The following is a 24545-nucleotide window of genomic DNA, read 5'->3' as shown; positions in this document are numbered from 1 at the left end:
CATTATTATCATCACAGAAAGTTTATTTCTCTTGTTTTACTCTTAAATCTATTGCGTGTGGATGTAATATCATCCAACATCAGTCCAGTCGTTACTATCCCGGTGAATATACCAAAACTCCTGCTACACGCTGTGTTGGCTAATTGGATACTGAATGAATATTCCAGAAGCAGTGTGTAGCTCCCAAGATGGATTGGGATCTGTAGCTCAGAGAATGTATTAAATCAGTATTGTTTCTTTTTTATTAAATGTTGACAGCAGCAGAGACATGGAACAGCAGACAGGAGTGAAACAGATGAACAGCTTGGAGTAGCAGCTGCACCAGTAAAAAGAAAAGAAAACAGGAAGGAATCAAGACAATCTGAGGCAGCGGTCAAGGGAGGAAAAAAAAGAAGAAAAAAACTCTTCAGTACTTTCTCACTAAATTATGTGAGATGCAAACAATAGTGGACAAGGGCTGCCACAGAAACATGCAGAAAATGAGACTGAGTTGTGCTGCAAACTCAATGGTTTTACTTTGAAAGGTCGGGAGGAAATGGTGTTAAAACTGAAAACTGGTTGAACTTTAAGCTGAGCACTGTGATGGCATGTTTGAGTGCTGCCCGTCACCAGTGGCACAGCTGCAGTGAAAAGGGGCGCCACCACTCTCCTCACAGAAAAACAATATTTCAGCCGGCACTGAAGGATTTTGCTGCTAGTTATGTGCAGGTGGCTTTAATTTTACCCTCACTGCTACATGCATAAACCTTAACCCCAAATGCAATTTGCTGATCCGGACTAACATTAACCCTAAAAACAAGTCCTAACACGAACAAATTCACATCCTAACCCTTAACAACCCATTTGCAGAGGTAAAAAAAAAAAAAAGTATACAAGTATAGAAATACAAGAACGCACACACACACACACACACACAAAATGCCTAGCTGTGAACCTGTGCACAGTATGATATGCAGCACCTGAGTGTTCTTGCCTTCTTTGAATTGTATGCACTAAACTGATTAATGTATTCAGAAATCAAGCACTCAAATGTGTTTATATTGTGTAAGTTTGTGAAGATATATTTGCGTGTGTGTGTGTGTGTGCATGTGTGTGTGTTTGTGTATGAGAGAATGCTGCCTCTAGGCGGCACTCTGTAACAGCTAAGCCTTTCCCTTACTCTACCTCTCTTTGTGTGTGTCTCTCTCCCTCCCTCTCTCTCTCTCTCTCTCTCTCTCTCTCTCTCTCACACACACACACACTCACACACATACACACACACACACACACACACACACAACCCTATCAGCAGTCACGGAGAATTCCTTCTTTCTCGCACCAGCTCTTAGTTACCATGGAAACCAATAAAAGAGCGGTTTGAGATGGGAGGGAAGAGAGACAGAGAGAGAGAGAGAGAGACAGAGAGAGAGAGAGAGAGAGAGGGGAAGAAAGGGTGAGAGAGGAAGAGAGAAATGGTGAGAGGCAAAAAATAAAGAGCAAAACAGAGAGGGAGGGTAAAGAGAGGGTGAGAGAGAGAAAAAGAAAGCGAGAGAGGAGATGGGAGGGAGACAGCACAAGAGCACGAGGCAGAGGAGGGGAAATATGGAGAAAGTGAGGAGAGTGAGAAATAGTTACAGAGAAAAGGAGAGACAGGGAGAAGAAGGAGGAAGGGAGCAGGAGGTAATGAAAGGGAGGAAGAGAGGAGGTAGAGGGAGCGCGAGAGGAGATGTATTATTTAAAGAGGTCTCACCCTTTCTAATGAGTTTGGTCTAAAAGCCCTAGGAGCTGCCCAAAGATAGAGAGACAGACACAGAGAGAAACATCCCTAACGATGTGGCGAGGAAATTCAGTGCGCAATGCCCGCTGATGATTTGTTGACTGCTGTCTGCTGACTGCTGTTGTTTTGATCGAGAATTCCATCTATCTGTCTATCTTAAAACTTGAAATACTTTATATAATACTTGAAAATAAATAAATTACTATTAGGTCCTGTACTAAAGACCCAATCTGTAGCTCCAGTGAGACACCTTGCGTAAACCTCTGCAAATGGATATGTAGACTAAATGTGACTTTCACTTGTACATCAGTACATTCATGGACTCTTTCTACCCATTTACTGTATTCAGGGTTGGAGCCTTTGCCAGCATGCATTGGGCAACAAGTAGGGAGACACCCTGGACAAGTTGCTAGCTCATCGCAAAGATGGTAGATAAGGCTCTCAGGCTCTCACAATTAAGTGAGAGCCTGGGATTTCCTGACATCACTGCCTGATCCAGGTGCTTTCAAACTTTTTCATGTACCAGACCCCAATTTGACTTTGCATTTGGTACGCTGCTATGAAAAGATATTTTTGGTTTATGTTACTCTAAGTGTTAAATTATTTAGATGTCATACTAAAGGGGTTTCCAAGGGGTCTTGGCCAAATGAGGAATAAGTTGATAACATAATTTAATTCTTTAGAAGCTGTTGCAATCCAACCCCCCCCCCCCCCCCCCCCCCCCCCAAAAAAAAAAAAAAAGGAAAAAGTTTCACTCATGATTTGACAATTTTAATATCACCACTTTGTGTCTATTTGTCAGTGTACAAGGACCCGTTTTGAAAACCACTAGTCTGATCTATCCTGCCCATTTGCTGTTTGTTGCAAGTTAATGTTGGTGTTACCAGTTTTATTCAAAGTTGCCATTTCATGAAAGTTATGGAGGAAATATATACTGTATATATAGTAAATACAAATGGTGTGTTTATGGACTGTAGCGAACATGGAACAGGACCAAAGAGACAAGCTCTGCTTTGGACTGAGATTATTAAAATGGACATGTTTTTAAAAGAATGACTGTTTCTCTACAGATAAGAACAGGACGGAGACTGGGACGATTGTAACGTCGTAAATTTCCTCAAGACACGCTAAAAAAAAAGTCAGCCTTCTCCTGTGTCCTCTCTCTTTACCATGCATTCCTTTCCTATCTCCCTCAGGTCATAAATTTAAGTGGATTTCCCTCCACACGTCTTGCAAAGTATCTCTGTGCTGTTCCCCTCTCTTCTTATATCCCAAATGAGTGTCTAAATAACTAGAAATGCCTACTAAAATGTGTACAAATACACATTTTGACTTGTCTAACTATTCTTAACCTTTGCTGGGTTTCAAATAGAGAAATTCTGAATCTAGCTCCAACCACGCAAACTTATATGGAGCCACAGTGCCATCTAGTGGCCATTTTTTGGGGGGCAAAAAACGTTCCTACAATCATGCAGAGAAAATGACAATATATTGTGGATCTACCCCAGCCATCGAGTGTATTACTTAGGTATTTTTTTTTTTTTTTTTTTTTACATCCTTTGTTTGGAAAGTGGTACCCCTATCAAACAATTAAATGACTAATTGATCAGTTTTTGATTAAATATTTTCAACAAGTGCAAACGTGTGATATCTGTCACTACAAGACTATACTTTTGCTATGACCATCTTTGGCGAGAGTTGAAAGCCCATGTTAACAGAAGTAGTAAATGCCTAAAAGGTAACCATTTTGACAATGACGCCACTCCCAAATAAGCCTTACAAACACCAAGCTTTTTTCAAATAAAGCTTTTTTTTCAATAACTAATCATCACAATCTGGCTCACATTGTCCTCGTGTGTTGCTAAAAAAATCTCCATTATTATGGCATATTTCTGCAATTTTTCATTGACACCAGTAACAATGAAAAACAAAACTATTTCCACGCACTGAGCCTTCTGGTTTGCCATACTAGTCCACCTTGTCTACTTTGCAGTTTCCCTGCCTGACAAATGCTATGACGCAACTGCTGTGGAGTTCACTATTCTTTTTTTTCTTCTTTGTACATTTTATTGACTATTTCTGGTAACACTGAGAGTCATATACCCATTTAGGCTATTTAGCACCCAGGCTATTTAGAGTCTCCAGTCAATCTGACTTGTATATCTTTGTACTGTGGGAGGAAACTTCTAAAACTTTCCATCTAAAATTTCTTACAAGCATATGCCTTATTTGAAGCTACATGAAGGCATAATGCTCACTGACGCAGTTATGCTTACAGCCAACACACAACGACTGTACCGTACAAGGCCATACACATGCTTTTACACTCATATTCATACATTTGCAGTATCGTCCCCATGGTCCTTGGGCCCTGACTGCACTATATGGTAATTCTTAATGTTTAACGATATTCTATGTGCTGAGGTCTCGAACTGTGATATATTCTGAGGGAAAAAAAAATCATAGCAAAATGATGCCCGAATCAATTGCAGTATAGTGCCATAAATCAAATGGCAGATAAAATTCTAGGCCTTTCAGACTTTCAGATTGTTTTTATCTGACAGAACATCATTATGTGGTCTTCCATTTATAGCCATCGAATGTGACAAAAAAAAAAAAAAATCAATATTTGGCTTTAGTTCATAAATACAATATACAGCAGTTGGGGGAGGGGGCATCTTAGCAATACAGTGGATCAATTTCTACATGAAACACTATTTTCCAATGAGTACAACAACTGCTTGCAGGGGAGAGATTTGATCATCTTAACAGATGCTGGAAAAGCTTTGTTGAGCACACTTAAGAAATCTAGCAAGAGCCTGAGTGATTAAAATGGCTGAATGAATGAATGATTTCCTAACTTGATTGATTAGTTACATTATGGATTAGCTTACTGACTAACAGCCTTAATGACTGCCTGGCTGGGTCACTGAGTAGCTGGTAGACTGGCTGTACTGACAGTTAAGTTTGCATCAAGAAATGTTCAAGACATTGCTAAAATGATATTTTGTGTCTTTTTTTATTAGTCATCTGGGATTATTTTTATAAGAAGTTTAATTATCATGAGAAGTGAAATTTCCCAGCAGTAATTGCTTTTTATAATCCAAAGACAGACAAAAAAACTTGAAGAAAAGAAAAGAGACAGAGGAAAAACACAGCAATTGAGCATCGACTACTTCTTGGTTTCATGCTACTGAATAACACAACACAACATCTTCTGGGTCCCTGGTTAAAACAACAGCTGGATAGCGGAGGACTGCAGAGAGCAGGTCATATTCTTGTTAGACAAGCAGTGAGGAAGCACCTGGTATCCCACATCATCCACTGCTGAGCTGGGAGCAGTGGTTGTGAGCGGAGTGGAGCCGTGAGAATTTCCACCCCTCGCTCACAGAGCTGTCTGTTCTCAGCCGCTCTGCTCATAATCGCTCTTCACTCAACACAGATTTCACCCCGCTCCACTCAAACTGCTCACCACTCCCTCCAAACCAGAAAAAAGCTGCATTTTGTTGTTATTGTGGCTGAAAGTCTAGGCTGGCATCATCAGACCTAACTTGCAAATAAAACATGAGCTGGTCGGGTTCCTTCCCAGGCTACTGAAGGGGCTGTGCGTTACTTAGAATGAGGGGTCAGCGGAGGATTTTAGAGCACTCTGAAACAAAAAGCTCTGACCTTCCCTCTGACCAAAAAATATTTTTCCTTAATCCTCTCCAAGTGATTGGAAAAAAAACTCAACAAAATATTTTTGTTCAATTTGGTCTGTTTTCTTTAATAGATTTGGTTAACTGTGGATGTGTTCTATAATTGCAATAAACTCAACGGCAGCCCTGCCAATAATCTCAATAAACCCAACCTTCATGTACTATTGTGTTTCTATATCTCAATCACAGAAAGGCTATTTGATGTAAAGGCTACAGCAGATCCAGGTTCAGTTCATAAAAATTAACATTGTGATCAATCGCGGATGGGTTGTAGGCGAGTGAAAATTCTGTTTTGTGTTTATTAAACACTTGCAGTAATCCCCCTGCCGCAGAAACGGTAGTTGTTTCCCTATTAAGAGAGAGGCTGTGCGCAGCTGCACACAAGTTCACTGAATATTTAAATCTCAACACACACTGACAAAGGTGGTCAGGATCTAATGCTAATTCTGTTTCTCCAAGAAAGTTTGCTCTTTCCTGTCAATTTTATAACTACAGTTTTAAATTTTGCTGCTGAAATGACCCACCATATTTATTGCAGTGACATTACTGTGCGCATGGAAACGCTTACAATTCCTGAAAGCAGCCGCTCTAATGTTTAAGGTAAACTGTTAAAGAAAACACTCATAACAAACAACAAAGATGTCACCTGTAGAGCTCATGCTGCTTGGCATAATTTTAAAAAAGCAACATAGCAGGGACAGGTAGAGGGAAAAAAAAACAAAAAAAAAACCTTTCCTTAAATAGTTCCAGAATTCATTAATCTAGGTCTACAAGTAATGAAGGACAAGTGGGTGTGATGAGGGGTAGGTGTGACTTGCTCCGAATGTAATGATTATAAGCTGAGAGAAGGTAATGTGAAAGAAAAAAATTTGATCGATTCATATTTGTATGGGCCTCTTCTTGACTCAAATTAAAAACAGTGAACCCTCCCTCGGACTAAAATTAAAAAGCATGACCCTTGGTGCACCGCACAGACGCATTCTGGGTCGGGCATGAACTCGTGGTGTGGGCGGTATTGGAGCGGAAATGGAGTGGGTGGAGCAGAGATAAGGCGATGCTCCATTTTTTTTGAAAAAAAAAAAAAAATCCGCCCATCACTCCATCCAAATTCCTCTCGTTCTTGCTCCCCACTTGCTCACACTCATATGCACTGCTTGGGAGGAGATCTCTGTTTGACCTTTACCTCTTTAAGACCTCTAGTAAGATGTTCTGCAAGTTCAGAACAATTATTTGACTGAAAATAACTCAAAATAAGCTAACTGAGTCTGAATTTGGAATGGCATTACTTGATGAGCTTATTGTTGTTGTTGTTGTTGTTGTTGTTGCTGTTTGCCTTGCATGTTATGCATTGCTGTTTTCAAACAGCAATGCTTTATTAAACAGATCTTTCACCGACACCTTTGTGAGACTATTGCTCATGTTAAAATCCTTTCTTCTGCTCTCTACTGGCTCGCTCTGTCCCTGATTTGCATGCTTTGCCCACGTGACACAGGGTCAGGTCTCTGTCTCACACACATACACACACACACACACACACACACACACACACACACAGAAGCAGTCACACAGGCACATGTACATTCTGACTGGCAGGTTGACAGGTGTCACTTCCTTGGTTCTCTGAGCTGTCATTCAAATAGACAGCCCAACCTTCCAATTCCTGACACACACAAACACTCTATCTCTCTCTATCTGTTTCTGTTACACACACACACACGCGCGCGCGCATGCGTGTGCTTACACACAGATGTACATTATAACATGGCCATCTCTCATGCTGTGAGGCCCTACCACTAAAGGGCTGTTTCAATATACAGGGAGAGAGATTATCAATATGTATGATTGTAAGATATTAATTTAAAAAAAAAAAAAAGATTCCAAGTTTTACTAATTCTCTCTGACAGAACAAAATGAAATGCGAGAGATTGGTCCCAACCAATTTTGTACTTTATATATGGACCACGTGCATGTTTGTGTATGCGCATGCGTGTGTGTGTGTGGTGGCCAAAAAAATGCAATAATTACGACGAATAATTTCTTTCTCAGCGAGTGTCAGTAGAGGTTAAAATACAGCAGCCTGCCACAGTTATATGCACTGATGGACGTGGATTGGTGATGCATGTGCATTTACACTTGTGCTCTGTGTGGTCACAATGCGTCCTTGACTGCCTCTGGAGAAAGTCTGGGGGATCTGATCACAATCCTTTTTCATCGAGTGCTTGGGTGCATGTACAACCTTTATTTTTTATAACGTCAGTTTCCATCCGATTGCTATATGATTATCCGACACGCAGGTTAATACCGGGGAAAAAGGGGGTCTAAGTCATGAACTAAACTTTCAATTTGAGCTAAACTTTCAATACATTTGAGTAAAACTGGGTCAATCCTGTATGGAACTAAGAGGAAGTTGTCAAGATCAAATAAGCTGAAAGTCTCTTGTAACAGAGCAGAAACTGTTTCTCAGACAGAGTCTCATATTTAGGAGTAATATCCGAACAGTCACTCTCCTGTGAATCTACTGTTGCTAAAATATTATCTAAGTGTGCCAGCAAACTCCAGTTCATGTTTCGCAGAACAAGGAATCTCCACTTTTCTGTTAAGCAACTCCTCATGTCATCACTGATACAGTGTCTGCCTGGCACAGTGGTTTGACAGCTAAACTTAGGAACAAACTACAGGTTATGCAAAATAATATTATTCACTTTTTTTATTAAATGCATCCTGTCAAACTCATGTTGGTAATGATAAATTCAGAAGAGTAGGACTGCTGCCATTACAGCTCAGAGTAGAGTAGCCGGCGCTGCATCACATGTACAATATTGTCACTGGGTATGCTGTTGGAAATAAGTGTTATCACTTTTATTATTGCAATCCCTTGGATTTTGAGAATGTGATAGTCCATAAAATCAATCAATCAATCAAACTGCATGAGAACTGAGATGGGGCACTCAAAATGTACAGTTAACATCTGAATGTAAGAAACAGAAGCTATCTCTGTGGAAGGATGTTTAAAGCTAACCATCATAGAACATGTTTACAGATTGTGTACACACTTGTGCTGGGGTTAAGCCCAAATTTACTATCGTCTATACTGAAAAATGTAGAAAAACTGCTCAGGGACTCCTTAAAGTTGCTATTTGGACAGTGAGCACTTTGACTAAAATCACCGTAAATAGCTACAACAAAATTTGAAAAGTTGAAAGGAACGTTTTTCAAGGCAAAGACAAATTCTCAACAACTCAACAGCTCATCAGGCTTGTTGTGAGTGGTTATGACTGACAGTTCAGAGGGCAGCAAAGTATAGCGGAGGTCAACAATTGGCTGAAAGTTGCACCACAGAACAAGGAAACAAGCTGCTACTGAGCCCAGGATACACCTAAACAAAGCAGCTCACTCCAGCTGGGTCACTTTGGGGAGTTAAAAGCAAATGGATCCAAACAAACTCTTCAAATTTGAAGCAGAGGACATTTGGTATTAATACGCACATTCTAAGCAATTAAACCAGAGTAAAACAGCAATCTTAGCAAACACACATATCTGGCGCAGTTTTCACATTTTTTCAGCACGACTGAGAATGCATTGGGCTAAGTTAGGTTGACTTCTTCGCTACCAAAGCATACTGTGTGCACACTTATGCAACCAATATTTGTGACAGACAGATACAATCATGACTGTTGACTAGCAGTCAAAATAGGACCGGATGGTCCTTTAAAATGTCGCCTCTGACAGAGAGCATGAAGTGACTAGTGAGCCATAGCATGTCACAAATGTTTCATCACCATCCATCCAAAACATAACTAACAATCTTTAAAACTTTGAAAATTCATTAGAATCAGACAGAAAACAAATATATATGCTTGGAAGCAGGGGTTTTCATGTTTGTGTGCCCTTATATGAACGGAGCCTCGCACCATCAACTGTGTGTGTGGGCATGACTGCGTTTGTATGTGTACAGTGTATGTGTGTCTGTAGCAATGTAGTTCTAAATGAGTCTGTCATACCTTTACATGATGGCAGAGCCCTGTCCCACACCGGCTTCCCATCCTGCCCCATGACACAGGTGATGGTATCCCCGCCCACTATCGTGTAGCCATGGTGACAGTGGTAGGTGACCTGGGAGCCCAGTTTATAGTCATAGCCTGTGCGACTGGCATTCATAATGTTACCAGGGTCGAAGCAGGCCTCTCTCGGTTTTTCTGTGAAAGAAGGAGATTGTCTGGGTTACTCCACATAGTCAGGACCTTAATAATTTAGCTGCACCACACAGAATCCTGTTGTAGACGGTTATTCTGCAAGAGTGAACCATACCACCCTGAGTACTGCTACGGGGAATAGAAACAGACAACAACACCGTAAGTCAATGCAGATCACACTGGTCATATCCGATTCTTGTGCCAGTGACAAAACATGTTTTCCTGTTCTTTAGTAGAGGTAATGGAAAGATTAAACCACAGTGTTCCCGGATAATTACAGTATCCAATATGATACAGGCTGCTAGGACTTCAAGACAAATAATCAGGCGAATAGTGATATTGAAACGGGCTTCCCTAGGCTCCTCTGGGCTTTTCTATGAGGAATGGAAATAGAAAGTGTAGAGATGAAAATAATAGCTGTATTTCCTCAGTGGATAAGAAACTTTGAAAAACGGTAAATTGATCTACATTGGTCCACGAAACCCTCCAAAAATCTGTGGTTGTGAAAAAGTGATTGCTCGGGGAAAGCATTTAAAAAAGCAACTGGGAAAGCATTAATCACAATAAAGAATTTTGTATATATATATATATATATACATATATATATATATATATATATATATATATATATATATATATATATATATATTTTTTTTTTTTTTTTTTTTTTTTTTTTTTTTCCCCCCCGTTTTGGCTTTTAATTAAATCTGGTTTATCCCACTGAGGACACACATATTTTCATAGCCACCCAGAGAACAAAAGACTGGTTCATAGATTGATTTCAAATCAGACAGAGAGAACAAAAGAGTATTAAAAAAAGTATCACATTATTTTAGAGAAAATGTTTAGAAGTTTAGAATTAATTTTTAATCCCCCATATAAATTTCTGTGACATTTTTTTTTTCTCTGTAGCAGGAGATAAAGGTAGCAAAGAGAGGAGTCAAGATGAAGGGAAAAGGGGAGCGGAGTCAATGAAAAGAGAAGACAGAATAGAGGAGAGGAAGGGAAAGCAGAGACAAGTAGTCAGCTACAGTAAAAAAGTGTCGCACATCATTGTGACTTGGCTTTGTGCCAGCTTGTTTGCTTTTCTGAGACCATCCAATCAAACTGAGATATTCGGCTTGACAGAGGGAAACACAGACAAAGACAGAGAGGTGGAGGGCAAGATAGAAGTGAAAACAGGGAGATGATTAATGTTGTATTTTAATTACAGAGATGGAGGATGAAAGGTAGTGAATTAAAGACGAAAGTATATGTGTGAGACAGGGCGAGAAGATAGACAACAGAGAGGGAGATAATCTTTTTTTTAATTAGAGATTAATGGAGTGAGAGAAACAGAGAAAAGGAAGAGTTTATAAAACTTGACAGAGCAGATCTAGTCTCTAGTCAGCTCAACAACTAATGATGAATTCCTCATTGGCTATAGCTTTTAAATCAACTCCACAGTCAAGCAAACGCCTGTAATACTGGAATGAGTCACAGCCCGTGGAGGTAAACAACTCATGGGCTGACATGGACCAGCATGTCCTTTCAGTTAAAAACAAGCTCAGAGGGAGCTAAGAATTAGCTCCCTAAGAAAATATCCTCTGGTAGGGATGTACAATTAATCATGGAGCCTCTTGTATCACTATAATTTAAACTTTTGTGCTTGATAATCATACAATTGAGTGATACTGAAATATTTAACTCATATAGATCTGTTGATGCATGTCCCCCAGATAATCAATAGTAATAATCACTTGCTACTGCTGCTACTATTACTACTGCTACCACTGCTATTACTACTGCCATGATAACTGCTACACTGCTACAAGTACTAATGCTGTTAAAACTACAACTATTACTGCTTCTACTGGCTGCTACTGCTGTTGCTGCTGCGACCACTATTACTACAGTACAAAAATTACAATTACTACTGCTACTCCTGCTACTATTACAGTACAAAAACTACAATTACTGCTACTCTTGCTACTATTATAGTACAAAAACTACAGTTACTACTGCTACCCCTGCTACTATTACAGAACAAAAACTACAATTATTACTGCTACAACTTGTTACTACTGCTGTTGCTACTGCTACTATTATTGCAGTACAAAAACTACGATTACTACTGCTACTATTACTGTACAAAAACTACAGCTGCTGCTACTACTGCTACTACTACTAGTTAGGGGAGACTGGGGTAAGATGAGCCATTTTTCATATTTAGGATCACTACATCAAGGCAATCATAGTTTTGTCACTAACTAATATATCTGCATATATTTCAGAATGTTATGCATCTCTTCAAACAAACAGAATGAGTGTAAACATAACTGTTTCCATAATATAGCATGTCCAAAAAAAGTGGTCTCGTGGCACAACTTACCCCGTGTATGGGGTAAGTTGAGCATAGGAGCGGGGTAAGTTGAGCCATATCCCCCTTATTTATTTATTCCTTTATTCATTCATTCAATCAATATTTTTTTAATATTTAAGACATTTAGGCTACAGCCAAAATACACCTATTAAGTGTATGGGGCTCCGGCTCAACTTGACTTACTTGACTTAAGCCCTTTGCTCCTCTTGGGTGCATAGGCCACTGACAAATATCCTCCATTTCACTCTGTTCGTAGCTTTTTGCTCAAGCTCTCCCCAGTTGTGCCCACTCTCCAACATTTCTGCCTCTACACTTCTTCTGCAGCTGTTCCTGGGGCGGCTCAACTTACCCCTGGCCAAATGGCTCAACTTACCCCAGAGCTACCATTTTGACTTTTTTAGTCCCCACAGCTAAAATGGTGCACTTTTATGCTAGGTTTATGACCTCATGTTGTAGCTCATAGATACCACAACTGATGTATAAAACAAATTTAAAATGATCTGTTTTGGTCTTAACACAATTCTCATGAAACTGATGATAGACTGAATTCACTTTCAAGAGTAAAAAATGTTTTTTTGGAAATAAATGTCTAATCACTTCACCCATGTGGTTCTTACCTTCACAGACTCCATGAAATGATGCCTTCCTCTTAAATATTTGGTCAAATGATCAATGTTTTTTACCGTTTCCTAGCAACAGGGGGTGGCTCAACTTACCCTTTGGCTCAACTTACCCCAGTCTCCCCTGCTACTGCTGTTGCTACTGCTACTATTATTGTAGTGCAAAAACTACAATCACTACTGCTACTACTAGGTGCTACTGCCGTTGCTATTGCTACTACTACAGTGCAAAAACTACAGTTACTACTGTTACTGCTACTACTAGCTACTACTGCTGTTGCTACTGCTACCGTTATTACAGTACAAAAATTACAATTACTGCTACTATTAGCTACTATTGCTGTTGCTACTGCTACTATTATTGTGGTACAAAAACTACAGTCACTACTGCTACTACTAGCTGCTACTGCTGTTGCTATTGCTACTACTACAGTGCAAAAACTACAATTACTACTGTTACTGCTACTACTAGCTACTACTGACATGTTGCTACTGCTACTGTTACGACAGTACAAAAACTACAATTACTGCTACTATTAGCTACTACTAGCTATTACTTCTGTTGCTACTGCTACTGCAAATGCTATTACAGCACAAAGCTAGCCTACAATTACTATGGCTTCTACTGGCTGCTACTGCTGTTGCTACTGCTACTATTGCTACAATACAAAAACTACAACTACTACTGCTAGTACTGCTGTTGCTACTGCTACAAATGGTAAAAGGATAAAAGACAGCAAAACACTAAAAAAGCAACCAAAATCAGATGCAGACCCTATGTGCAGAGGTAAGATAGTTGTTTACGCACAGAGCACAAATCATCCAGAGCATGTGATTCTGCAGATCAGATGATATGAAAACATTTTGGTCATTATCAAGGCTGCATTCCAGCACTTCCAGAGTGCACTTACTGGAAAACCTAACGGGGAATCATGCTGATCCCGAGTTCTGCGGTTTAATTACCTCTATATTCGATGGCGAAGCCAGACATGCCCAGTGAGGCGTCAGATCTGAATGCCAAGAAGAGAGTGTTACCACTGCTCTCTATTCGCTCAGGGGCCTGGTTGCCTTGGAGACTTGCTAGTAACGGCCCATTGGAGTCCTCACCCTCGTAGATATGCAGGAAGTCGTAACTGGGCTCCATGTTAAAACTGGAAAAAATATCAAAAAACAGAGCAAATTAGGTAATAATAAGAATTTAGCAAGATGCACTGTGTGTATATTTGTGTGTGTATTATGGCGCTGTGGTTTCCTAATCAAGAAATCGACTTGATGTATGCTCAGTTTCAATGTCTGCTTTATTTCACAACTGCCAATTAGTTTGTGCAATCCCTCCTTTAATCATCTGTTAATCTCACGAGTTAAATTTTGTTTGGCATGGTTTTTGGATGTGCAGTACTCACTGAATTATAAAATAAAAATGCTGCTTATGTTCACTTTTGTGTTGTTCTTGCTCTACTTTGTTGTCTTCAACTTCTGTCTTAGTCTGAGGGAGTTAACTGTCTTTGACTCACTCAGCCTCACCAAGTAAATCCTGAACATAAGTCTTACAGTTAATAATTCATTGTTATGCAAAGTTTGGATTTCTGCATGGTAAAACCTGACTGGAAACACTGGCGTTTTGAGAAGAAAAAAACACATTGCTGGCCTGTTAATGAAGAGAAAATGCAATAAAGTAACAGAACAGAACAGAAACAGCTTATTCAAAAAAGTCATAACACGGCAGGGACTTCTGTCATGTGCCCATGAAACAGCCCACAGCCGCTTTCCACAGGAATTCGTAAAATTACTTGTAAATACGCTTACAATGTGCACAAAATTTTAATGGAAAAATAGCTAGTGTTCTGACAGTCACACACAGACACACACATGTACACAATCTGTGTGTTTGCAGTTAGAGGGTGTGAATTAGCTCTGTCACCCACCTGTTTGTTAAACCACCCTGCTCAGTGTTTGGTTTCTAGTTAAAGGCCTTAATTATGTGTATGTATGTGTGTGTGTGTGTACTCCTGTCATAACAAAGCGAGAGGGAAAGCTGTACACATATAGTGTGTGTTTGTGTGTGTGTGTGTGTGTGTGTGTGTGTGTGTGTGTGTGTGTGTGTGGAAATTGCAGTAATGATTACTAGCTTATGACTAGGCCGAGTGTGTATTACCAGGGAAATCAGATAAGATAAGATAAGATAAGATATTCCTTTATTAGTCCCACGGTGGGGAAATTTCACGCATCAACCAAATCAACCAAATCAACCAAAATACCAACTAGAAAACTTTAAAATGAACTTTTATTGACAGCAAAACCTGGTAAAGCTGATTTTATATGGCATCTTTCAAGCTCAGGGGTGACTGAAGTCTATCTCTTATGTCTCCTCTACTTTGTCTGCTTCTGTATTTTTCCACTGTCTAAAAAAAGGATGGAAACACCCTAAGGTGGGCAGACTGTCCAACTCGCCTCAAAAAAAAAAAAAAAAAAAAAAGACAGAAAGAAAGAACAGAGCAAAAAACAAAACAGAACAAAACATGCAGTTAAGAGTTTGGTATAAAAGGAAAGCTCTTGTTTATTTCCACGTGATGATAAAATCATCCATTACATTTGGTGCATAAAGAGCGTAACTACAGTTCAACCCCTTTTGGACTGAGCAACATTATAATAAGCTGCACATGTGCCCTCCATACTGAGTGATGCATTATAGGTACGGAAACATGACATGCTAAAGCTACATAAATGTCACAAGAAAGAAGATATACGGCAGATTTAATGGTACATAACTGGAACAGAAGTATGACCTCTCATGACCCAGGAGGAGAAAAGCAGCTGTTAATTAAACAAAGGTCTCTTAAAATGACAACTTCTCAAGTTGATGCAAATTAGCTAATAGCAATCACACTAGCTTGAGTGGGCCAAGTGAAGTTTAATGAATTATAAATTATTCTGAAAAAAATAAATGGCATTAATTCATCCACCATTACCCTCTTTTCTTAACACAAAGAGCTAAATATAGCACCAGTCTGCATAATGAAGATCTCTGGTGAGGATTTCTGGATATGTACATCTAACCCAGGCAAATTACATAATAATGAAAATTGTTATGTCAGATTGCACACATCATTAGTAACAGCTTTTGATATTATTTTCCTTTAAAACATTTTACATACATAAAAAGTGATTACAAGTGGCATGACAGTGTAAACTGTGCATTAAAAACTTTAATCAAATTGTATGGCAAACATTATAATGTATTATGACATACTGTTAATGCAGTTTATTTTAGAAAATTACTACATGTTTTATTTATCTTAACACATAGAATGACAACTTATGATGCTGCATGTCAAATTATATGCAGCACAGGGTGACTAATGCACCTCATGTTGAAACAAATGGTATTACACCAGATTGTTATCCTTGCCATAAAATCATATAAAATTACATTCACCCTACAATCAAGATCTGACCAATCACTGCTCAGGCACCAGTGCAGGTGAAGAGATGATGACAAAAAGACAATATCATGTTTTGTTGAAGTAGTTTGTTAATTGATGACCTATTATGTGACATATATCTATTTATTTTGGATTTATTTATTCATTTCAGTTGGAACTACTTTTTTAAGGAATACATCTTTTGTTGAAATAGTCTGTTAGTTAATATAAACGTTTTTTGTGACATAGATTTATGTATTTTAGATTTATGTACCCACTTCAGGTTAAAGTTACCTTTTTTTTTTTTTTTAGTACAGATTGAAGTTTAAGGAAAATATATGTTGATCTGTTGTTGAAATATTTTTTGCTGTTATTATTAATTGATGACCTAATTTATTTTATATTTGGCCAGAAAATGTTTCCAGAGAGGCTACGCATTACTGATTATCTTTTTAATGTTTCGCCCAAGTTAAAGATTTATTATAAGATAAAAATTATTTGCATGACTACTCGATTAAATTTTAACTATGTCAAAATTCAATTGAAGCTATCTAGAATAGTTTCAGGAGCAGGACCACACCACAACCACGCCTCTTCTGGCATTGCTTAAATTCTCCTAACCCACTCCTCCTCTGTCACTCTCATATTCTGCGCCCCTCCCTCCCACCCTGTTTTCTCTTCCTTCTCCTCTCCTGTTCTCGTAGGGTCCTGAGGGGGTTTGTCGTGCCCAGGAGCTACGGCGGATTCCTTAAGAAGCTTCCCCACACGCAGCCAAACTACAAAACCTTCAATCAAGTTCACAATTCACTTCGCAATAAATCGTTAAATCGTATCTTGCTGTTGGTGTGGTCCTTGCTCGTGAAATGGCTTTTAATTAACTACCAATTTTACGAAGCTCAATCTGAACATTGAATGATGTTGAGTATGAAGAACTAAAACAATGACAACTTCTAACTCGAGTAAATGAAAAACAACTAAACCTGGCAGAATCACAGACATGAATTGGAAGAGGAATTGGAAAACTCTCCCAGGCCTGTGAACAGTCAGTACTGTCATTATGAGATTAATTTTGAGGCTACTCCGCTGGCAAAAAGTGATTCAGACAGAGCTCAGGGTGATCTCCCAGGGATGATGTGTTTTATAGTTGACACTTTGTAGCACTGCTATCAGTTCCACAAAATCAGTCCCAGATTCAATGGCGATCACAGGAATTGCATAATGTACGTTATTTTTGATTGAACAATTGACTGAATGACTCGCTGACTTACTCACTCACAGGGCTCCAGCGTGCGACCTATTAGGTCGCATATGCAACCTAATTTTTTTAAGGTGCGAGTTAAAATTTAATTCGGTTGCGCCGGTGCTACTTGCAGGAGGATGAGTGAAAAAAAAAATCTTTTTTTTTTTCTCTCATCACTCCCGTGGCTATGTTAGTGCAGTAATCCTTGTGGTTGATAATAAAAATATTAGGCTACTTTCTAGCTCATTCCTGCGACTCCTATCTCTCCTCTCTCTTGCCTCCTGTCTCTGCCTGCCTGTCTGAAAAAAAACATTACAACACCTGCACCGGCACCGTACGAGTCCAAAAGGCAAAGAAACTTTTCAGGCTACAGCAGCGCCCTGACACAGATTGTGTAACAAAGCGAAAAGTTGCCACTCCGCTCTATTTTCACTGGCTAACAGCAGCACACTGGCTTAGCTTGTCTATTCAGAGAAGCGGTATCACTTTGGCTTATTTTTTTTTACTTATCTATGTTATCACATGCATAGTACTACTGCTCATTCATTAGTAGTAGAATTAGAATTGTTAGGTCTGTTTGATAAGTAATTTACATTTTTAAAACAAATAATAATTTAACATATTGTTAAAACGTTAAATCGTATCTTGCTGTTGGTGTGCACCATATCTCTTTGAGCATCATATCTCTGGGCTACAAAAAGGTGGTCCTAGCCATTTTTACCAGTCTTACAGCCATTTTACCGTATTGATCTGAATATAAGACGATATTTTTTCCATTGAAAATGCCCTGAAAAAACGCCCTCGTCTTATATTGGGGGTCTAAGCAAATACACATGTATTGTACTTGCATATGTTCCGTGCTTGAATACAGTACACTTCCCCCGCTCTGGCGTGGTTGGAAGGGGTGTGCTCCAGCACGGTACGGGCGTTCATGCACGAGCACATGCACGGTCACGCACGCAGCGGGCGAACGTGGATACAACGTAAATCATGCAACTTTCCTCCTGCCTCCGCAAAATCGATTAATGCGCGGCGCGATTAGCGGCAAATGGCCGCGTTGCGCAATCAATAATCAACCATGTTGTCTGTGTCGCTGTCCATGGTGCTGCTGCAACCGCGTATCAACAAAAGTTGATTTATAATGAAAGGTATATATGGCAGTCTGTGTGCGCCGCACAGCTGTCAGATCCGGCAGACCTGACCGGGTGGGCGCAGTGCTGACCGAGGCACCGGGCGGCATCAGGTGGGCCGGCCGGTGTGCGCCGCCACCCGGTTGAATGTAGCAGCCAGCTGACATGCCGCTCCGGCTGTCAGTTGGACGCTTTCTGAAGTTACCTCCGAAACTGTCAAGGTAAATAAACATCCCTTAACCCTGGCCCTGAGTGCGGCAGTCTCAGAAAGAAGAGCTAAAAAATGCCCAGAGCCAGAGAAGAGATTTTCGTGGTCCACAAACTGGTCGATTCAACAAGACTGACAGGAGGGTGTGCGATTTTGTGAATGAGAAACATAATGAAGGACTGCCCGTTACGAGGGCTGTGATGCAGCAAAAAGCACTTGAAGCTGCCACAGAGCTCAACATACCCCGCACTGAGTTCAAAGCTAGCATGGGCTGGAGTTGCAGAATGCAGTGGCGGATTTAAGAAATTTGGGGCCCAAGGCAAAGGCAGGCATGCGGCCCTCTGAGATGAGAGGACAACACACAAAACAGGGGCCCTGAGACACACATGATACGATAAGCATTCTGCTGGCATTTTAGCAAAAGTATTTTAATCAAAAACATAATTAATGCGTGCAAATAAGTAATAACTGTATTAACCATAAGTGTATGAGGAGTTTTATGGGGTCCTCAGGAACTTGGGGCCCTAGGCAACTGCCTAGTTTTGCCTAATGGTAAGTCCGCTCCTGGCAGAATGTCCATATAAAAAGTATTTTTCCAAAAAAGGGTCTTGAAAAAGAGGGGTCGTCTTAAAATCAGGGTCGTCTTTTATTACGGTAATTATCAATACCTATATTAATTTGTTGTCAAATGACACAATATAATACAAGTATTAATGTGTTGCATAAGTAGACAGGCATGTAATTCAGTAACAGCTCAAAATGCTTTTTAATAAAACTAACCAAATCAATATCGGATCAAATCGAATCAGATCGAATCGTGATAATCGATTCTGAATCTTGTGAATCGGAATCGAATCGATTCTTGAAATTTGAATCGATACCCAGCACTAGAAGCGACAATGTCAGATTCTTCTGACACTGGAGACGAGGAGGCCAGTGACAGGTTGGCAAAAGAGACGGGGGGCAGTGTGGAGAGAAAGAAAAAGTATACTTTTCAGCAACAATGGCTAGCGCAGTTCCCGTGGTTGCGTTACAACGGACAAACCATGGTGTGTGAGTACTGCAGGACATGTGGCCCGTCCATTGCAGGCAGAAGAACACATTTTATTTTATTTTATTATTTTGTTTATCATGTTGACAACATGATAAGGTCATGCATTAATAACATGCTATACAAAGAAAAATATGGTGCTACCTAATTCCTTTTGGTGCTACTAAATGAAAAGCTAGGTGGCACCAGCGCTACCTGTGAAAAAGTTAGTCTGGAGCCCCGCTCACTCGTGACTGTCTGATTCACTCATTGATTGGTTCAGGGCATCTGGGTTTATCAAGCACTCTTATTAGTAAAAACAAAATTCTAAATGAAACAAATATTATGAATCTCTTAACTAAAAGTTAATTAAAATAAAAACTCTCTAGCCATTATAATGTAAGGGACTGATCTCTCTAGCTGAAAAACATAAAGTCAAAATTAGGTGATTTTTTTTTTTCTCCTTTGGCAATGTGGCAAAAATCTTCCTTGTCTTTATTTCCTTTTCTTCATGTGAAGACTTCACCCAATAAACACCCAATAACTCTGACTTGTAAAATATGAACCACTGAGGACAACAGTGGACTGGGCATGTGGACCAGCTGGGGAAATTTCATTGGGCTCATATATTTCTGATGAAAAAAATGTTGTGAATTTGTGTGAAAGAAAAAAAAAAGACTTCAGTGTTCAGTGTTCCAAATAAGGGTGGTGACACAAAGAAGTCATAACAGGGCAAGCCACTTGTCTGTCTCTCATCAAAGATGTCTCCTCTGCCCTTTGGTCCATTCCTCCCTGTGGATGCAGTCCCTCCCCTTGTCCCCTCACACACTGACAGACACAGTGACAGAACCACATAACAACTGGTGAAATAATGGAGAAATAAAGAAGAGGTGGGGCAGAAAAGTTGAACCCTAAACCATGGTGAGCAAAAAAGCGTATAACCACTGGAGGCTTCCATGCCAAATGCGGGAGATTAACTGACCTTTTCAGCAGTGACAGAGCTGGAATTGACAATGACGCTCATGCAGACAACAACATGCATGCAGCATCACACCTTTGCTCAACATACGAACTACAACATTGTTAGTCTTTTTGTCATGTCAGTCATACTTGTGTTCAGTGCCAAGAAAATTACTTCACAAAACAACAGCCAAAATATATAATGACTGATAATGCATTTGAGTATTATTTACTGAGGCATAAATACAGATTATTATAAAACGGTAAGATTTTAAATACATACAGTTGCCTGTCTCCTTAAAGCTTTTTGTAGCAAATACTAAAACAATTTTAAGGCCGTTCATGCTATACAAATAAAGGTTTATTTCTATTCACTGACTAGTTTTATGTAATGCCGGGGATTCCTTTGTTGTCAAACCAGGCAGCTTGTGAAAAGCAGTCAGATGGCATTATGTGTCTCAGTGAATATTCCAGTCACTACACCAATTCTATTTTATTGTAGGTGTAAGATCACAGGATATCATTCAACAATGCTACATGTATTCACTTCAACCCTTAATAGTCTCCACAGAGTGTGAGCGTGTGAGCATTCTGCAGCATGCTGGAAACAGAATTGCATTTCTGTATCCTATAATAAGCCGCTACATAAGCGTACAGTAGCTGAAGATAATAGGGGCTGATGTATGTTGCTGTGGCTGTGGACTGGCTGTGGTGTGGACTTTTTTTCCTTCTACAGGTGGCTCAGGAGGTAGTGCAGACATCTAGTAAATAGTGGGTTCTTGGTTCGATCCCTCCAGAGAGCATGTCAAAGTGTTGTTGAGCAAGACACTGATCCCCTAACCACTCCTGATGGGCAGCTCGGCACCTTGCATAGCAGCCTCAGCCATCAGTGTGTGAATGTGTGCATGTGAGGCAAACACTGGAAAGCGCTTTAAGTGGTCGGTAGACCAGAAGAGTGCTATATCAGAGATATTTAGGATTATAAAAGGAGATGCCACACTTCATCAGTTTACAATGGGAAATTCTACACTATAAAAAAAAAAAAAAAGAAAAAAAAAACGGTGGCACATCAACGTAAAACAATTGATCACCCAACCACACTTTCTTCTTCTACTTAGTATATATTTGCAGTAATATTTACAGTAGGTCCAATGGAAAACAATACAGGAACCCCAGCCAAGAGTGCTTGACATCACAGAATTAATACAAGTAAAAACATGACTGCATGCCTTTGTAAAACATATTTAGTTCCATGGACTAATATGACTGTATTTCATTGTTTTACTGTGTAATTTTATTTGTGTCTATAGTAGACTGCCTGGGGGCGTTTCAAAGATGTTGCCGAGTGTGCCATCTCCTTTCATAATCCTAAGTATCTCTGGCCATATAAATGCAGCCCATTTACCATTTACTTGGTGTTAAGTAAGGCCACCTTTGGCTGGGTCTAGTTCCTGACTATAGTACAGAGCTTTTTCAACCCTGTATGAGCCAGAATGCAGCCTGAGTGAGCCTTTCTCTGTCTGGAATGAAAATTAAGTGCCTTTTGAAGGAGGCTCATTGAGGGTCATACAGTTTTTAATTTAAGCCAGAGGAGAGTAGAATATTTTAGAAATTGCTCAGGGGAGACCATCCAGTCCTTTAATTTTTGAATTTTTTACATTTTCTCACTGATTTGAATGAATTGCGTTAATGCCTTTGATGAGACTATTTCTCTGCCCTAGTGTATTTGGTGCAGCCCCAATTCAGTCTAAATCAAAGAGTATGCATCGGCTAAACAACAGCCATTGTACTGTAGAGGTTTAAAAACCTGGTAGCTCTCCATCAGCCCTCCTCCCTTAGCTTTCAACTGATATGGTCAATACTGTGCCTAATCCCCATGTGCTGACCATTCAGAGATACAGCATGAGCTTCATTTACATTTTATAAATCAAACTTGACAAGTTGTACAACAGTTAGAGTCAAGTTCTGTTATTGCCTCTTGTTTCAATCAGGACTCAGTAATACCAACTCTTGTTAAGGATCATACTGAGTATAAACTTGACTGGATTAAACATTAAAATGAGGAGCAAAAGTCATTTAACTCAAATGTGAACGGGACCTACATTTTGCTGCAATTAATTTTTGCTTAAGTTATAGATGACTGTTCTGGAGGCATCAACGGAGTTAATTATTCAGGAAAATGTATTTTGTATTTTTCAGCAGGAAGATTTTTCTTGTTCAATTCTGCTAAGTCATGAGGGACAGTGGTGGGTTTCAGACCAAGGCTGTAAGCGTTCTCTTAAATGTTGCTTTTAAAACAATACTGAAACAATATTAAACATTTCCAGAGGTGTGGACAGAAGATGTTGTATTTCCTGTAAAGCCCTTTGCGACAAATTTGTAATTTGTGATTCTAGGCTCACAGACTTAATAAATAAGATCCGTGTTTGTTAATTTGTTTGCCTTCATTAGCTAGTCCGTCAGTCAGTCAATCGGTCAGTTAATTAGGTAGTTAGTTAATGAGGTTATGTCCGGTACCTTTCAAGGCACATCAGTTGGCAGCATTATGAAAATGAGTGCTCAGGCAGCATACATAGTGCCTGAGCACAAAAAGTGCTATAACAAAGTCATACTTATAATTGAATTCGCTGTATTAAATGCATTATTGTGTTTTTCTGAGCTTACTTTTACAAGTAAAAGGAGCTTTTCAATATAAAGACCCACTGTTTATCATAATAGTGTCCATGACTAACACCGGCATAGTAATTTGACCTCAAACTGTATACACAAACACAAACAAACTCTTTATACACGTACACACACACACACACACACACACACACACACACACACACAGACAGGTTTTATCATTTCGAAGTGGAAGATTTCAGTCCATTAAATCTAAACATGAAAACAACCATCTGAGAGGCAGCCATGTTTTAATACAAAGGGCTATACTCTATTTATGGCTTACACCTCCAAAAAGGTTTATTATTATACAGGTGTATCTCTACACATGAGTATGTATAACTATAAACCCGTGTTATAGATGTTGATGGCCTACCTTTTGAAGATGAGGGCAATGACAAAGTCGGGGTTGACTCGGATTCTCCAATCACACTCTTTCCCCGGGGGGTAGGGCTGGGGGTAGTTTGGAGAGAGAATTACCCCAGAGGGGCCACTGACATTACCCCCACAAGTTGCTGGAGAGAAACAAAAAAACAGAAAAAAGTGAGAGAGTGAGAGAGAGAGAGAGAGAGAGAGAGAGAGAGAGAGAGAAGCAGAAAGAGAGAAATGACTACAAAGGGTACGGCTGGGTGTAATTTGGAGAGAGAATCAGCCATGATTGACCACTCACATCACCCCCACAGGTAGGTACAGAGAGAGAGAGAGAGAGAAAGAGTTAGTTAGTGATGGGAGGAGGGCAGGGGTCAGTTAGCAGAGAGAGAGTGAATCACCCCCAGTGGACCGCTGATATTACCTCCACAGGAAGCTGGAGAGAGGACGAGAGGAAGAGAGTGCGGCACGGAGGCAGAGAGATTTAGTTACATAGGGCACGGCAGGGGGTAGTTATCAGAAAGAATCACCCCTAATGGTCCTGTTATCCCACAGCTAGCTAGACAGAGAACCAGAGAGAGATATTGGCAACAGAAATAGATGCATCCACGCAAGTCCGTGATGTGAAGGAAGAATTTGAAACAGGGAGGGGGTTATTGGGTTTGTTGGTGAGGGTGGAGAGGTTATCAAACAGGGGTAAACAAAGGCATTAGCAGCCCAGCACAAACACACACACCACCAAATACACATATAGATTACACCTCATCACAACATGCCCTGAAAGACAATAGAATGATTAACTTAATATCAAGATGGCGCGGTGTTGCATAGCGGTTCTCACATTCTTCTTTTTTCTGAAATAGTAAACTAACAGCGTGTTTTGAATACTC

General features: G+C 39.8%; 1 protein-coding gene across 1 annotated transcript in view; it reads right to left on the bottom strand.

The window, feature by feature from the left end:
• The window catches only part of LOC115378771 (CUB and sushi domain-containing protein 1-like), a 659837-nt gene that overhangs the window by 118343 nt on the left and 516949 nt on the right, over positions 1 to 24545 (bottom strand). The window contains exons 30-32 of the mRNA XM_030079264.1: positions 23663 to 23801; positions 13593 to 13780; positions 9456 to 9650 (exon numbers count right to left, since the gene is read on the bottom strand). Of these exons, the coding sequence (XP_029935124.1) occupies positions 9456 to 9650; positions 13593 to 13780; positions 23663 to 23801 (522 nt within the window). The remainder of the gene's footprint in view (positions 1 to 9455; positions 9651 to 13592; positions 13781 to 23662; positions 23802 to 24545) is intronic.

The sequence above is a fragment of the Myripristis murdjan genome, chromosome 3, assembly GCF_902150065.1.
Source record: "Myripristis murdjan chromosome 3, fMyrMur1.1, whole genome shotgun sequence".
NCBI classification, from domain to species: Eukaryota; Metazoa; Chordata; class Actinopteri; order Holocentriformes; family Holocentridae; genus Myripristis; species Myripristis murdjan.
The sequence above is the reverse complement of the archived record's forward strand: the minus strand, read 5'-3'. Positions and strand labels throughout refer to the sequence as shown.